This window comes from Neophocaena asiaeorientalis, unplaced genomic scaffold, assembly GCF_003031525.2.
Source record: "Neophocaena asiaeorientalis asiaeorientalis breed wild unplaced genomic scaffold, Neophocaena_asiaeorientalis_V1.1 scaffold143, whole genome shotgun sequence".
Taxonomy (NCBI): Eukaryota; Metazoa; Chordata; class Mammalia; order Artiodactyla; family Phocoenidae; genus Neophocaena; species Neophocaena asiaeorientalis.
The window spans coordinates 2979291-2993687 of NW_020175536.1; the positions used below are offsets into that span (position 1 = coordinate 2979291).

The 14397-nt window shown below is 43.0% G+C and overlaps 1 protein-coding gene across 2 annotated transcripts in view; it reads right to left on the reverse strand.

The window, feature by feature from the left end:
- Window positions 1–14397, reverse strand: part of HEPHL1 (hephaestin like 1) — a 172614-nt gene that overhangs the window by 69457 nt on the left and 88760 nt on the right. For both annotated transcript variants that reach the window (XM_024731261.1, XM_024731262.1), the window contains exon 5: window positions 165–409. In XM_024731261.1, the coding sequence (XP_024587029.1) occupies window positions 165–409 (245 nt within the window). The remainder of the gene's footprint in view (window positions 1–164; window positions 410–14397) is intronic.

The window sequence follows — 14397 nt, forward strand, 5'->3', positions numbered from 1 at the left end:
GAGGGGGAGGGGGAGGGGGAGGGAGGGGAAAAGGGAGACAGGGAGAAGACAAAAGAATACATGTAATCTTAGAATGCGCTCTTAGAATTCCGTTCACTGCAGCTGACAGTTGCCTTACTTAAGAAGGAGAGAGAAGACACCAATAATATAGGATTGATATTTACCTTCTGAATCTTTGTTGTAGAAAACGCCATGTGGATGCAAGGAGTAGGGTCGGGAAGCAAAGTTCTTTAAATGGATGACAATCACATCACCCACTTCAGCTCTCAAGATAGGGCCCAAGAATCCAAGCCAGGGAGGTTTGGGGATCTCCGTGGAATAGGTCTCATCTGTGTAGTGTCTGTAAACAGCCTTTTTGTAAATACCGCCTATCCTGTTGGGTCCTCTTTTGAGAAATAAGGTTGCAAGTCTAAAAGTAAGAAGGAAAATATTTTATAATTGAAATTAAAAGAGAAATCCTAATAGTCCATAAAGTCCTAAAAGTCCTAATAGTCCTAAAGTCCTAAAAGTCCACTAAGTCCTAATAGTCCATAAAGTACTTGTAAGCACGATTTCTCATTTGGTGTTCACAAAAACCCTTCAGCCTCTGTAAAGTTGGTAAGATTATCCTCAATTTATTAGTGAGGAAATGGAGCCTAAGAGTTAAGTGACAAGCCAGAAACAAATAGTATTCACAACCAAACTAAAACAAAACCAAAATCTTCTAAAGTCACACTGTCCATTTGTCCCTTTTCATTCAACAAACACTTATTATGTACTTACCGCATTCTCAGTAGGAGTCTATGATCTAATAATGAAAAAATTAAGTAACTACTCAGAGCAATATATGATTAAGCAAGTACCAATGGAGTGGTTGATGCAATGGATATTGGCTCAGTTTTTCTAGGAATATATTTGTTCACAGAAGGAAAAGATTGCTGTGAGTCAAAGAGGTCAGAAAAACCTCATATAAAATGCAGAAATTAAGGAGAAGTAGGATTGGATAACAAAATGGAAAAGTTGAGGACACTAAGCAGGGACAGAGCATGAGCAACAAGGAGGAAGAAGTATGGGTGATGTGGGGGGAAAGCAAGTTATAGGCTGGGGCAGAGTTCTGGAAGGTGAGTAGCGAGAAGTATGGACGTGTGTAAAATCTGGGGAAAGACTGATAATGAACTTTATCATATGGTTATCATAGGTTGAAGAATTTAGAATTGATCTTGGAAGAACTGAGGACTCACTGAGGTTTTCCATACAATGTGTGACATGATAATCAGTATTTAGGAATGATCCTTATGGCAGTGGTATGAAAGTTTTAGAGGAGTCAGGCAAAGGGGATAGCAAAGATGGGGGGCAGGGAGGTTGTCAGGAGATTAGGAAGGTGTGATGCAATAGGAAAAAAAGGGATGGATGTGAAAAAAACAGGATTCTAGGACTTAATATGACCAGATGCCCTCCTGTGGTGAGAGGGAGACTCAGTCCCAGGGTTTGGGAGCCTGAGACAATAGCAACACTGGTGACACTATTTTGCAGGTGGTCATACCATCTTCTCCCGGAAGGTGGAACCCCCTTCCCCACTCTCAGTCTATGTGATTAGTGCTCCAATCCCAGAAGTATTGGCTTCTGCTTGAGCAATAGCTCCTGGGTGCAGCCATTCCAATGAAGCTGAGTCAACAGACAAGTCCCACTCTGGCGCACACACTCCTGCACACGTGCATGCATTACTGCTCAGTCATTCAACAAACTGTAAGTATCTCAAGCCCTGTACTCAGTCCTGGGGATACAGAGAAAAAATTCAAAGATTTGAAGGAGCTCTCATTCTAGAAGGAAGAGTTATTGAAACCAAGAAGGACTCTCTGGGGACTTACCAGTGACAGACCCCTGGTGTCCCCCACCTCTTGTTTGTAGAAAAGCTTTAGCCTCCTGGGCCTTCCCCAGGTTCCAAAGAGCAAATTTAATCAGAGAAGTGAGAAAATGTAGAAACAAAGGAAAACAGTCAAGCAAGACAAAAGAATAGTTTAGCCATAAAACAAAGTCAAGGACTTTTAGTTCCTCGCCGGGTGCTATAGAAAATACCCTGAGCCATATCCTTGAGTTGTTTTGCAGATACTAAAACCCCCACCAGAAGGAAGAAGTTAACCACATGCTGACCACCAGCACGTCAACCCCAGTCCAGCTGGAACCAGAAGGGTGATGATGTTGACTCCCGAAACACCACCATTACCTCACCACCAACCAATCAGAAGGATGTACACAAGCTGATCACACATCCCTCGACCTCACCTTTAAAAACCCTTCCCTGAAAACCACTGGGGAATTTGGGTCTTTTGAGCATGAGCTGCCTGTTCTCTTTGCTTGGCCCCATGTTGAGTGCCTTGCAATAAATGCTGTACTTTCCATCACCACAACCAGTATTAGTAGATTGGCTTTGCTGTGCACTGGGTACGTGGATCCACATTCGGTGCAGTAACATTATGAGAACACAGGCATATAATCTTGAGTGTAAGACAGATCAGATGAGGTTTCCTAGATGAACTAATGCCTAAATGTGGTCTCAAAGAGCAAAGAAGAGTTACCCAAGCAAAGAAGATGGAAAGGACTGATAGAGCAGACATTTTACCAACTCTGCACCCACACTACATTCTTTGGTCTAAGAGGATACCTTTCCCATTCTCATTCTATATATGCTTTGGGTGGGGCACCACACCCACCTGCAGCAATGGAGCAAGTGACTCACCCTAAACTATTAGCACACTAAGCCCCCTCATACATTGGTGGAGGGAAGGCTTGTGATCCAGGCCTGGACAAATTGGTGTAATTCTTCCCCCAACCAAGCCACCCTGGACCACAGTGATTAGTTCAGGGACAGCTATAGAGTGGCTGATTGCTTCAATCCGAGGGAAACTAGGGACTTGTGAAGGATCTCTTTTTTTGTGCACTTGGTACTGGGGATGTGAGTCTAGAGCTTCTGGCAACCATATGGCTAATCCAAGGAGAGAATCTCCCAGAAACTTCTATGAGGGCTAGGCCAGTTGGATGTAAAAGACCTTAGAAGATCTGCTCTATGACATTGCAACCCAAACAGTTGTGAGGCAACTCCAGACTCCCAGCTTCCCCCAGAGTGCCCTGCACCAATTCTTCCCCTGCCTCATCCCTCCCAGTATAGGGCACACTTTCTCCCTTTGATTCCTCTCCCTCATCTGAGTCAGAACCCTAAGCAGATGCCATGATTCAGGTATCCTTGTCCTGTCCCAGGTCCCAGCCTCAGACATCAGTACGCAGAGATATAAACCCTTAGATAGTTGGGGTTCAGTCTGTAGCTGGACCCAAGCCACATTCCCATTCTGTCCAGAGACAGACCCAGGAACAGTGGTCCTCCTGAGGTAGACATATTTCCTGGACAAGAATATACAAAGTTTATACCCATGTATGACTGTCTCCCCATGATAAGACAAGCACTTGACAATTTACATGACTACTGTGGATAGAGATCAAAAGGAACACCCTCCCTGACCCTGCAATAGGGTCTGTCTATCCCATCAGTGCACGTCACACCTTTGAGAACTCTCCCAGAGTTCTCACATGCATCTCCCCTATTTCAGTCCTGTGATGAGCTTGAAAACTGTTCTGCTGACTTTCAACAAGTACAGATTGAGGACCTAAAGCATGTGAGGTGCAGGGCTAGGTGTTGCTTAGATAAAAATATGAACAGGACTCAAGGGACAAAGACAGTATTGGCTGCACGAGATGAATAAGAATTATAAGAGGAGAACAAAATGCCCTGAGAATTTAGGAGAGAGGGAGAGACGATGGGCTCTCCAAGTGGAAGGGAAGGCTTGAGCAAGGGGGTAGGGGAGCAGGAGAGGAATTAGAGGTCAGTACTCAATGGGAGTGAAATTGTAGTGAACTGTGAATGCTGGATTAAGGCATTAGTATATATTATATCTACAATTAATAGCCCCTGAAGATTCTTGAGCAGGAAATTTGACCATATACTTGTTTTGGGAGGACAATTTTGGTAGAACCCCATATTTGACTTCTCTTCATCGTACCCACCTATCTGATTTTGCCCACTTGCTTCTGCTCACTTGATCAAACTCCTTCCTGAGCTTCCACCTCTGAATACCAAGCCTACATAGCTGACCAAGGCTCTGTTTACCTTCATGGTTGATTTGGGGGATTTTCTTCCTTGGTGTCTGACCTGAGCTGACCTGACCTCAACTTAGCTGAGCCTCCCTTTCCCGGTGGCCCGGATATGGCATCTGCTTGTCCTGTCTGATCTGGTTCTTTCTCTGGCCAACTTGGGAAGTTTCACTGTCTCTCTTTACTTCAACATCATGTTTTCCCAACTTTCCTCCCCTCTTCTTTCCTCTTTCTGGGTCCTATCTCAGCAGAGAATTCCTTTTTTTTTTTTTTTTTTGGCTGCACTCTCTTCGGCTTGTGGGATCTTAGTTCCCTGAACAGGGATTGAAACTAGGCCATGGCAGTGGAAGTGCTGAGCCCTAACCACTGGACTGCCAGGGAATGCCCTAGAATTCCTTTGTTGATGGAGCCATACCAGGTCTGATAGTCTCTGTATCAGCAATGGATTTCTGTTAGCTTCATTAAGCAGGACAAATCAAAAAGCAAAATAACAGGTATTTTCAGGGCTTCATGTTCATCTCCTTGAAGACATTATCAAATGATCATATACCAGTGACTCAGTTTACAAGCTCCCAAGCAGTTCCTGCAACAAAGCTCCCAGCAGTCTCTAGTATGGATGGTAGTTTTGCCTACCCTGCAGACTTTTCAGGATGATGGAGCCAGAGATCAACGTGCTCCTCTACTCTGCATGCAGCCTTTCCTCCAAATAAGGGTTGAACAAATGTTTTTGCAGATATCAGTTGAAGGAGTCCCAAATTATTTATCTGCCCAGAACACCAGATTACTAGCCTGCCTAGGCACGCTCATGTGCTGACCCCACCCTGCCCTTTGTGTGGAGTCAGTATGGGGGGAGGTTCCTGGGACAAAGGAGGAAGCCGTGGTTCAGGCCCCCACGGAGAAGCCAGGGATGGGCCTGACCAGAGAAAGGCCAGTGCTCCAGGAATCACAGGGCCAGTCCTCCCAGAGGCAGCAAAGCTCTCTCTCCCCCAGATGCCAGGCTCAGCTTCCAATCCAGATAATGGAACTGAGAACACAGGAATCCGGACAAAAGGGTCAGAGAATTATAACAATGATCTTGGTAGCAAAAGCCTGGAAAGACAAATTTCTACAGCTGGTGACTGGGAAAATAAATTATGGCACAGTCATACCACTTAGCCATACAAAAGACTTAGGTGTTTCTACAGGCAGCAAGATGGCATAATCACCAAGATGCTAAATGGTCAGAGCAAATTGCAGAACAGCATGTAAAGTATGATCCCATTTGCGTGTGTGTTTTTAACAATGTACATATACATGCAAAGAAAACATTTGGAAATACGGCCAGGGAAACCATAAAGTGTAGTTTCTGGGACATGGGACTGAGGCCACAGACAGGAGCAAGAAGGGACAAGAAGTTTACTATTACTCACCCTCTACCGTACTGTGGGAATGTTTTACTCTGTATCATTGTACTTACTTTCATAATAAAAACAAGCTCACATTTTATTTAGACAAGAGGGTCCAGGCTGTTTGGCTACTGAGGGGTCAAACTTCTCTTCTTGTGTGCCTTCCACCTCTGAAAACACAGCTGCCACCACAAAGTGTGCTGTGAGGGTGAGAGCTCCTTCCCCACAGGGGAGATTGGCATCCTGACCAGGGAGCACAGCACCTGCTCAGCCTCTGGTTTGACAAATCCAAGTCCACTATCTAAGCATCAGGACCGAGGTCTTGGGGACACTTGGGTCTGTGCACACGAGGTCTTCTACCTCTGTGTATCCACTGAGCCTACATGTGTCTGCCCAGGAGCAGGAGTTCACTTCTTCTGCTCTACAAGGCAGAAGCCTACATTTCCGTGTGCAAGGGAATGGGACAAAAAGTCTGGATGCCTGACAATGGGGCTTTATGATAGAGGCTCTTATGTTTCCCAGCCTCACTTGCAGCTTGGATGGTCATGTGACATAGTTCTAGCCAATGAGATGTAAGCATATATCACTCCCTGGTACTTCGCTGGACTCAGCTAGTAGAGACCCTTTCTGTCCTTTGTTCTTCCCATTATCTATGCCCCAAATGAAGACATGACCACTGGAGCTTTAGCAGCCATCTTGAGAGAATGAGGAAGAAGGTCACAGCCTAGGGATGGTCAAGTGGAAAGCCAAAAGAACCTGGGACCCTGAAGTTGCCAACCTCTGGACTTCTTTTGTGTAAGTCAATAGACTTAAGCCAGTGTTTTTTGGGCTTAAGAAAACAGTGTTTTTCTGTTAACTAGCAGCTAAATACTAGTCCTAACAGAATGTTCAGAAGAAGAAGGAAGAAGAGCAGAGGAAGAACTGAGTCATCCTCAGGCTGGCTAATTAGTCCCAGAGTAGGCAGAGTTGCCTGGTTTTATACTGGTCACCCAGTAAGTCAATGACAGAGCAAGGATTAGATTCAGAATCTCTGGTGTCCTCTCTAGGTTCAGCCTGAAGTGTAAAAAGCTATAATGAGATTATTCATAGGAGCTTGTCATTCCAACAGGCTCTGTGGGAGAGATGGACATCTGAGCCTCCTCACTTCTCTACTTCAGGGTCCCAGCATGTGTGTCCATGCATGCACACAAATATACCTACATGGAAATGTGTACTGAGCAAGAGTTCCTTACCATGAGTTGTCTGGCAAAGCCACCTTAACAACAAGCGAGCATATCGGAGGGAGGGGAAGTGTTCGCTGCCTTCCTACAACGCATTGCATATACTGCATATTTTAGTAGTGAGTTATATGTTAACTTGTTTTGTGCATTCATGGATGTGTGTCATTCTTATCACCTAAACAGCCAATGGTCACTCCAAGAGAGAATTAGGTTTTCTATCATAGTTGTTCCTAAATGTCCACCCATGTACCAACAATATCAGAATTATTTGGGACATTTCCAAAAAATGTCACGCCCCATTTCAGGGCAATTGAATCAGACTTTCTGCTGGCAGGACCTGTGATATCTTTATTTTTCCTCACCAAACAGTTCCTACAACAGGGCATTCTAGTGCTTGCCCATTCTGATTTTTCTTTCCTCCCATGAAAAGGGGAGATTAAAGAGCTTTCACAGTTAGGTGGGGCTATGGGATTTTGGCAAACGGGCTATGAGTGGAAGTAATATGTGTCACTTCTGAACCAGGGCATTTAACTGCCATTGCAAGACTCCTAACTTCCTCTGCTGTAGGGGAAGCCTCCAATGAAGATAGTAAGATCTCAAGATCCAAGCAGCCTGGCTGCTAGTTTGTTTGGGGAGGACAGCTGTCCTGGAGTCATTGGTCCTCTGTGAACCAGAGTGGATGAGAAATACACCTCTGTGATATCAAGCTCCTGAGATTTGGGGCTTGTTTGTTACTGTAGCACAACCTGACCTATTCTGACTAATACAATTCCAATGTGCATGCAAGTTTGGAAATCACATTTCTGTAGTACTTAGCATAAAACCCATAGTAACTATTTGAAACCATAGGAACTGTTTAAACCCATAGGAACTATAGAAAATGGAAAAGATAGGGGAGAGAAGCAAGAAGAACTACAAATCTGCAGCCTGTGAAACAAAAACCACATTCATAGAAAGATAGGCAAGATGAAAAGGCAGAGGGCTGTGTACCAGATGAAGGAAAAAGAGAAGACCCCAGAAAAACAACTAACTGAACTGGAGATAGGCAACCTTCCAGAAAACTAATTCAGAATAATGACAGTGAAGATGATCCAGGACCTTGGAAAAAGAAAGGAGGCAAAGATCGAGAAGATGCAAGAAATGTTTAACAAAGACCTAGAGGAATTACAGAACAAACAAACAGAGATGAACAATACAATAATAGAAATGAAAAATACACTAGAAGGAATCAATAGCAGAATAACTGCGGCAGAAGAATGGATAAGTGACCTGGAAGACAGAATGGTGGAATTCACCACTGCAGAAGAGAATAAAGAAAAAAGAATGAAAAGAAATGGAGACAGCGTAAGAGAACTCTGGAACAACACTAAACGCAACAACGTTCGCATTATGGGGGTCCCAGAAGGAGACAAGAGAGAGAAAGGACCCAAGAAAATACTTGAAGAGATTATAGTTGAAAATTTCCCTAACATGGAAAAGGAAATAGCCACCCAAGTCCAGGAAGAACAGAGAGTACAATACAGGATGAACCAAGGCACATAGTAATCAAATTGGCAAAAATTAAAAACAAAGAAAAATTATTGAAAGCAGCAAGGGAAAAATGACAAATAACATACAAGGGAAATCCCATAAGGTTAACAGCTAATTTCTCAGCAGAAACTCTACAAGCCAGAAGGGAGTGGCATGATATACTTAAAGTGATGAAAGGCAAAAACCTACAACCAAGATTACTCTGCCCAAAAAGGATCTCATTCAGATTTGATGGAGAAATCAAAAGCTTTACAGACAAGCAAAAGCTAAGAGAATTCAGCACCACCAAACCAGCTCTACAACAAATGCTAAAGGAACTTCTCTAAGTGGGAAACACAAGAGATGAAAAGGACCTACAAAAACAAACCCAAAACGATTAAGAAAATGGTAATAGGACATACATATCGATAATTACCTTAATCGTGAATGGAGTAAATGCTCCAACCAAAAGACACAGGCTTGCTGAATGGATACAATAGCAAAACCCATATATATGCTGTCTACAAGAGACCCACTTCAGACCTAGGGACACATACAGACTGAAAGTGAGGGGATGGAAGAAGATAGTCCATGCAAATGGAAATCAAAAGAAAGCTGGAGTAGAAATAATCATATTAGATAAAATATACTTTAAAGTAAAGAATGTTACAAGAGACAAGGAAGGACACTACATAATGATGAAGGGATCAATCCAAGAAGAAGACATAACAATTATAAATATATATGCACCCAACATAGGAGCACCTCAATTACTAAGGCAACTGCTATAAAAGAGGAAATTGACAGTGACACAGAAATAGTGGGGAGACTCTAACACCTCACTTACACCAATGGACAGATCATCCAAACTGAAAATTAATAAGGAAACACAAGGGTTAAATGACACAGTAGACCTGATAGATTTAATTGATATTTATAGGACATTCAAAGTCCAGGACCAGATGGTTTCACAGGTGAATTCTATCAAACATTTAGAGAAGAGCTAGCACACAACCTTCTCAAAGTCTTCCAGAAACTTGCAGAGGAAGGAACACTCCCAAATTCATTTTATGAGGCCAACATCACCCTGATACCAAAACCAGACAAAGATACTACAAAAAAAGAAAATTACAGACCAGTATCACTGATGATTATAGTTGCAAAAATCCTCAACAAAATACTAGCAAACAGAACCAACAACACATTAAAAGGATCATACACCTTAACCAAGTGGGATTTATCCCAGGGATGCAAGGATTCTTCAATATATGCAAATCAATCAATGTGATACACCATATTAACAAATTGAAGAATAAACACCATATGATCATCTCAATAGATGCAGAAAAAGCTTTTGACAAAATTCAACACCCATTTACGATAAAAACTCTCCAGAAAGTGGGCATAGAGGGAACCTACCTCAACATAATAAAAGCCATAAACGACAAACCCACAGCAAACATCATTCTCAATGGTGAAAAACAGAAAGGATTTCCTCTAAGAGCAGGAACAAGACAAGGATGTCCACTCTCACCACTATTATCCAACATAGTTGTGGAAGTCTTAGCCATGGCAATCAGAGGAGAAAAGGGAATAAAAGCAATCCAAACTGGAAAAGAAGAAGTAAAACGGTCACTGTTTGCAGATGACATGATGCTATACATAGAGAATCCTAAAGATGCCACCAGAAAACTGCTGGAACTAATCAATGAATTTGGTAAAGTTGCAGGATAGAAAATTAATGCACAGAAATCTCTTGCATTCCTATGCACTAATGATGAAAAATCTGAAAGAGAAATTAAGGAAACACTCCCATTTACCATTGCAACAAAAAGAATAAAATACCTAGGAATAAACTTACCTAGGGAGACAAAAGACCTGTATGCAGAAAACTATAAGACACTGATGAAAGAAATTAAAGATGATACAAACAGATGGAGAGATATACCATGTTTTTGGATTGGAAGAATCAATATTGTGAAAATGACTATACTACCCACAGCAGTCTACAGATTCAATGCAATCCCTATCAAATTACCAATGGCATTTTCTATGGAACTAGAACAAAAAATCTAAAAATTTGTATGGAGACACAAAGACCCCAAATAGCAAAAGCAGTCTTGAGGGAAAAAAATGGAGCTGGTGGAATCAGACTCCCTGACTTCAGACTATACTACAAAGCTACAGTAATCAAGACAATATGGTACTGGCACAAAAACAGAAACATAGATCAATGGAACAAGATAGAAAGCCCAGAAATAAACCCATGCACCTATGGCCAACTAATCTATGACAAAGGAGTCAAGGATATAAAATGGAGAAAAGACATTCTGTTCAATAAGTGGTGCTGGGAAAACTGGACAGCTACATGTAAAGAATGAAATTAGAACACTCCCTAACACCATACACAAAAATAAATTCAACATGGATTAGAGACCTATGTAAAACCAAACACTATAAAACTCTTAGAGGACATAAATCACAGCAAGATCTTTTTTGATCCACCTCCTAGAGTAATGGAAATAAAAATAAACAAATGGGACTTAATGAAGCTTCAAAGCTTTTGCACAGCAAAGGAAACCATAAACTAGACAAAAAGACAACCCTCAGAATCGGAGAAAATATTTGCAAACGAATAAACGGACAAAGGATTAATCTCCAAAATATATAAACAGCTCATGCAGCTCAATATTAAAGAAACAAACAACCCAATCCAAAACTGGGCAGAAGACCTAAACAGACATTTCTCCAAAGAATACATACAGATGGCCAAGAAGCACACGAAAAGCTGCTCAACATCACTAATTATTAGAGAAATGCAAATCAAAACTACAGTGAGGTATCCCCTCACACCAGTTAGAGTGGGCATCATCAGAAAATCCACAAACAACAAATGCTGGAGAGGGTGTGGAGAAAAGGGGACCCTCTTGCACTGTTGGTGGGAATGTAAATTGATACAGCCACTATGGAGAACAGTATGGAGGTTCCTTAAAAAACTAAAAATAGAATTACCATATGACCCAGCAATCCCACTACTGGGCATATACCCAGAAAAAAAACATAATTCAAAAAGACAGATGCATCCCAATTTTTATTGCAAGACTATTTACAATAACCAGGTTATGGAAGCAACCTAAATGCCCTTTGACAGATGAATGGATAAAGAAGATGTGGTACATATACACAATGGAATATTACTCAGCCATAAAAAGGAACGAAACTGGGTCATTTGTAGAGATGTGGATGGACCTAGAGACTGTTATACAGAATGAAGTAAGTCAGAAACAGAAAAACAAATAATGCATATTAACGCAAATATGTGGAACCTAGAAAAATGGTACAGATGAACCAGTTTGCAGGGCAGAAATAGAGACACAGATGTAGAGAACAAATATATGGACACCAAGGGGGGTAAGTGGTGGGGAGTGGGGGTGGTGGTGTGTAAAAAAATAAAAGGTAGGGGAGGGGTGGAAGTAAGAGAAAGTCTTTCCACAGCAAACCACCCCTAACAATACATAATACATATGTAACAATAGGACAGAAGCTCCAGCTCTTATGAGTCTTAGAAGATGCAAATCTTGCCCAAGGAACAAAGCAGGTGGGTGACTTCAAGGGGCCATCCACAGGAAGTGGCCTCCGGTTTAGCTTGAATGCACTCATTAGAATGCCCAAGTTGTTGGGTTGTATATTGTATTTTTATTGTAGCTGCAGGGTGACCCCACTCTGAGTGACTGAGTAATCACCACGCCTCAGATTCATCCTCAACCTACATTCCAACATTTTGACTCAAGCTGAGGACGTGTCTATTTCCTGCTGTGAAGGAATCCAGTGGGGTTGGGAAGTGTCCCATTAGCTACTGCTTTAAAGACAAAACGTTTACATTGCCAAGGCCAGGGGCAATACCGTGAAGGGAGACACCTTCCATAGGCAGGTGAGATCAACCATTGTCAGAATGAACCTGCCTGTGGAAATCCTCTAACCAGTGCAGAGGTGGGATGCCAGTTTAGATTCCGAGGGCTTTGTAGCTCACTGGGGCTGTGCAGCTCACCAACACCTCCGTCCCCCACAACCTGGATCTTTTAGTGGGATATTTTTTTCCCTTCCATTCAACCATCGAGCAGTTGTTGAACCTCTACTGTATATGGGACATTAAATTAGAAACTGGAGTCAAGATGTATAATTCTCAGTCCTTGTATTCAAGAGATTTCCCATCTGGTTGGGAAGATAAAACATAGGCACTGGTGAATAAATAGCAACACCGAGTTTTCTATATTAAGGGACAACTAACCATATAGAGCCCAAATATCTGAGTGTGTGTTGGGGGGATGCAGGATGAAGACAAGTTGCAAAGTAACATCAGCAGAGGGTGTGGTCAGAGCAAACATGTGAGATCATGTAGTCACAATAAGGACAAATGGTGTTGTCTGAGCTTGAGATGGGCTGAGGTTCACCAATGAGAAAACAGGACTAGATTGGGACAAGTGCCACGTGGCAAAAGGAAGGGTGAAGATGGCAGTTTTGAGTTGCAGCTCGGGCACAGCCAAGCCCTTCTTAATCAGGTTAATAGTTTTTGAAGCTATCCCATCCACTGATGCGCTCTTCTACACCTTGCTCACCCTGGTTTCCCCCTGGCATCCCCTAAGTCTTGAGTTCCCCCTTCTCCCACTTCATTTCCACAGAAGCCCCTCAGGCGCCAAATACACACAGTAAAGGGAAAAGAGAATGAGCTTGAATTCCAATGCCTGCCTTGACATTGTGAGGTCTTGGGGAAGTGACTTAACTTCTCTGAACCCCAGTTTCCTCGGCTGTAAACCACTGACCATGGCAGAGCCACTGTGAGGGGTAAATGAGATGTGGAACCCCATGCACAGTGTCTGGGAGAGTTAGCGCTCAATCAGTGGGAGTCAGGGGAGTTATGATCGTTTCTGGCAGAACTCTAACTAGAAAAGAGGAAAATGTGACCATCTGAGGTCTCTTTCCCATGGATATCCTGCTCTCCAGAGAACCCCTCAAGACAGGAGGGCTACCATGAAGACAAACATTTCCTGAGCGCTAACCCAGTGCCCGGCACCACATCTGAGCATTTACATATCTCCTGATACCCACCCTGTGGTGGGCTGATGATGGCTTCCAAAGATAAATTGACATCCTAATCCCATTATTTGGAGAAAGAGTCCTTGCCAATGTAATTAAGTTAAGGATTTTGAGATGAGGAGATGATCCTGGATAATCCAGGTGAGTCCTAAGTGCCAGCAAAAGTGTTCTCATAAGGAGGAGATAAGACACACACAGAGGAGAAAGTGATATGAAGACGGAGGCAGAGATTGGAGTGATGCCACCACAAGCCAAGAATTGTCAGCAGTCCCCAGAAGCTGAAAGAGGCAATGAGTGGATTCTCCCTTAGAGCCTCCAGAGGGAGTGTGGCCCTGCCAACACCTTCATTTCAGACTTCTGATCTCCAGGACTGGGTGAGAATAAGTTCCTCTTCTTTTAAGCCACCTAGTTTTATGATAATCTGTTCCAGCAGCCACAGGGGATGAATATACCTTCCCCCCCATGCAAGGACTGTCATTATCCCCATCTCACTTATGAGAAAATTGAGGCAAAAAAAAGAAGAAGAAGAAGAAGAAGACGACTCAACTACTTGCCTAGTAAATGGAGCAAGAATTCTAAGCTTCTCAGTTGATGCCAGAGCCCCACACTCGCCAGGAGGCAAGGCTGCCTTGGCATCTTGTTAGACCACTTGGACTACACTTGGCTAAGGAAAACTTCCCTGGGCCTCCTGGTCCCCCTGACCAAGGCAGGAGATCTGTCACCCCTATATATGGCAGGGAAAGCTTTAATGACAATTCCTGGAATATAGTAAGGACTCAAGGACAGCTATTGTATTGTCTTTGAGTTCTCTCAAACCCCACAGACCTTGGTGTCCCACTACCCAGAGGTGAGAAAGGGAAGAGGGGGACTAAGATGGTGTTCATGAAGGATGGGGAAAAGGGAGAATTAGGGAGGGGAAGGTGGAGAAGAAGAAGAAGAAGAAGAAGAAGACACAACTACTTGCCTAGTAAATGGAGCAAGAATTCTAAGCTTCTCAGTTGATGCCAGAGCCCCACACTCGCCAGGAGGCAAGGCTGCCTTGGCATCTTGTTAGACCACTTGGACTA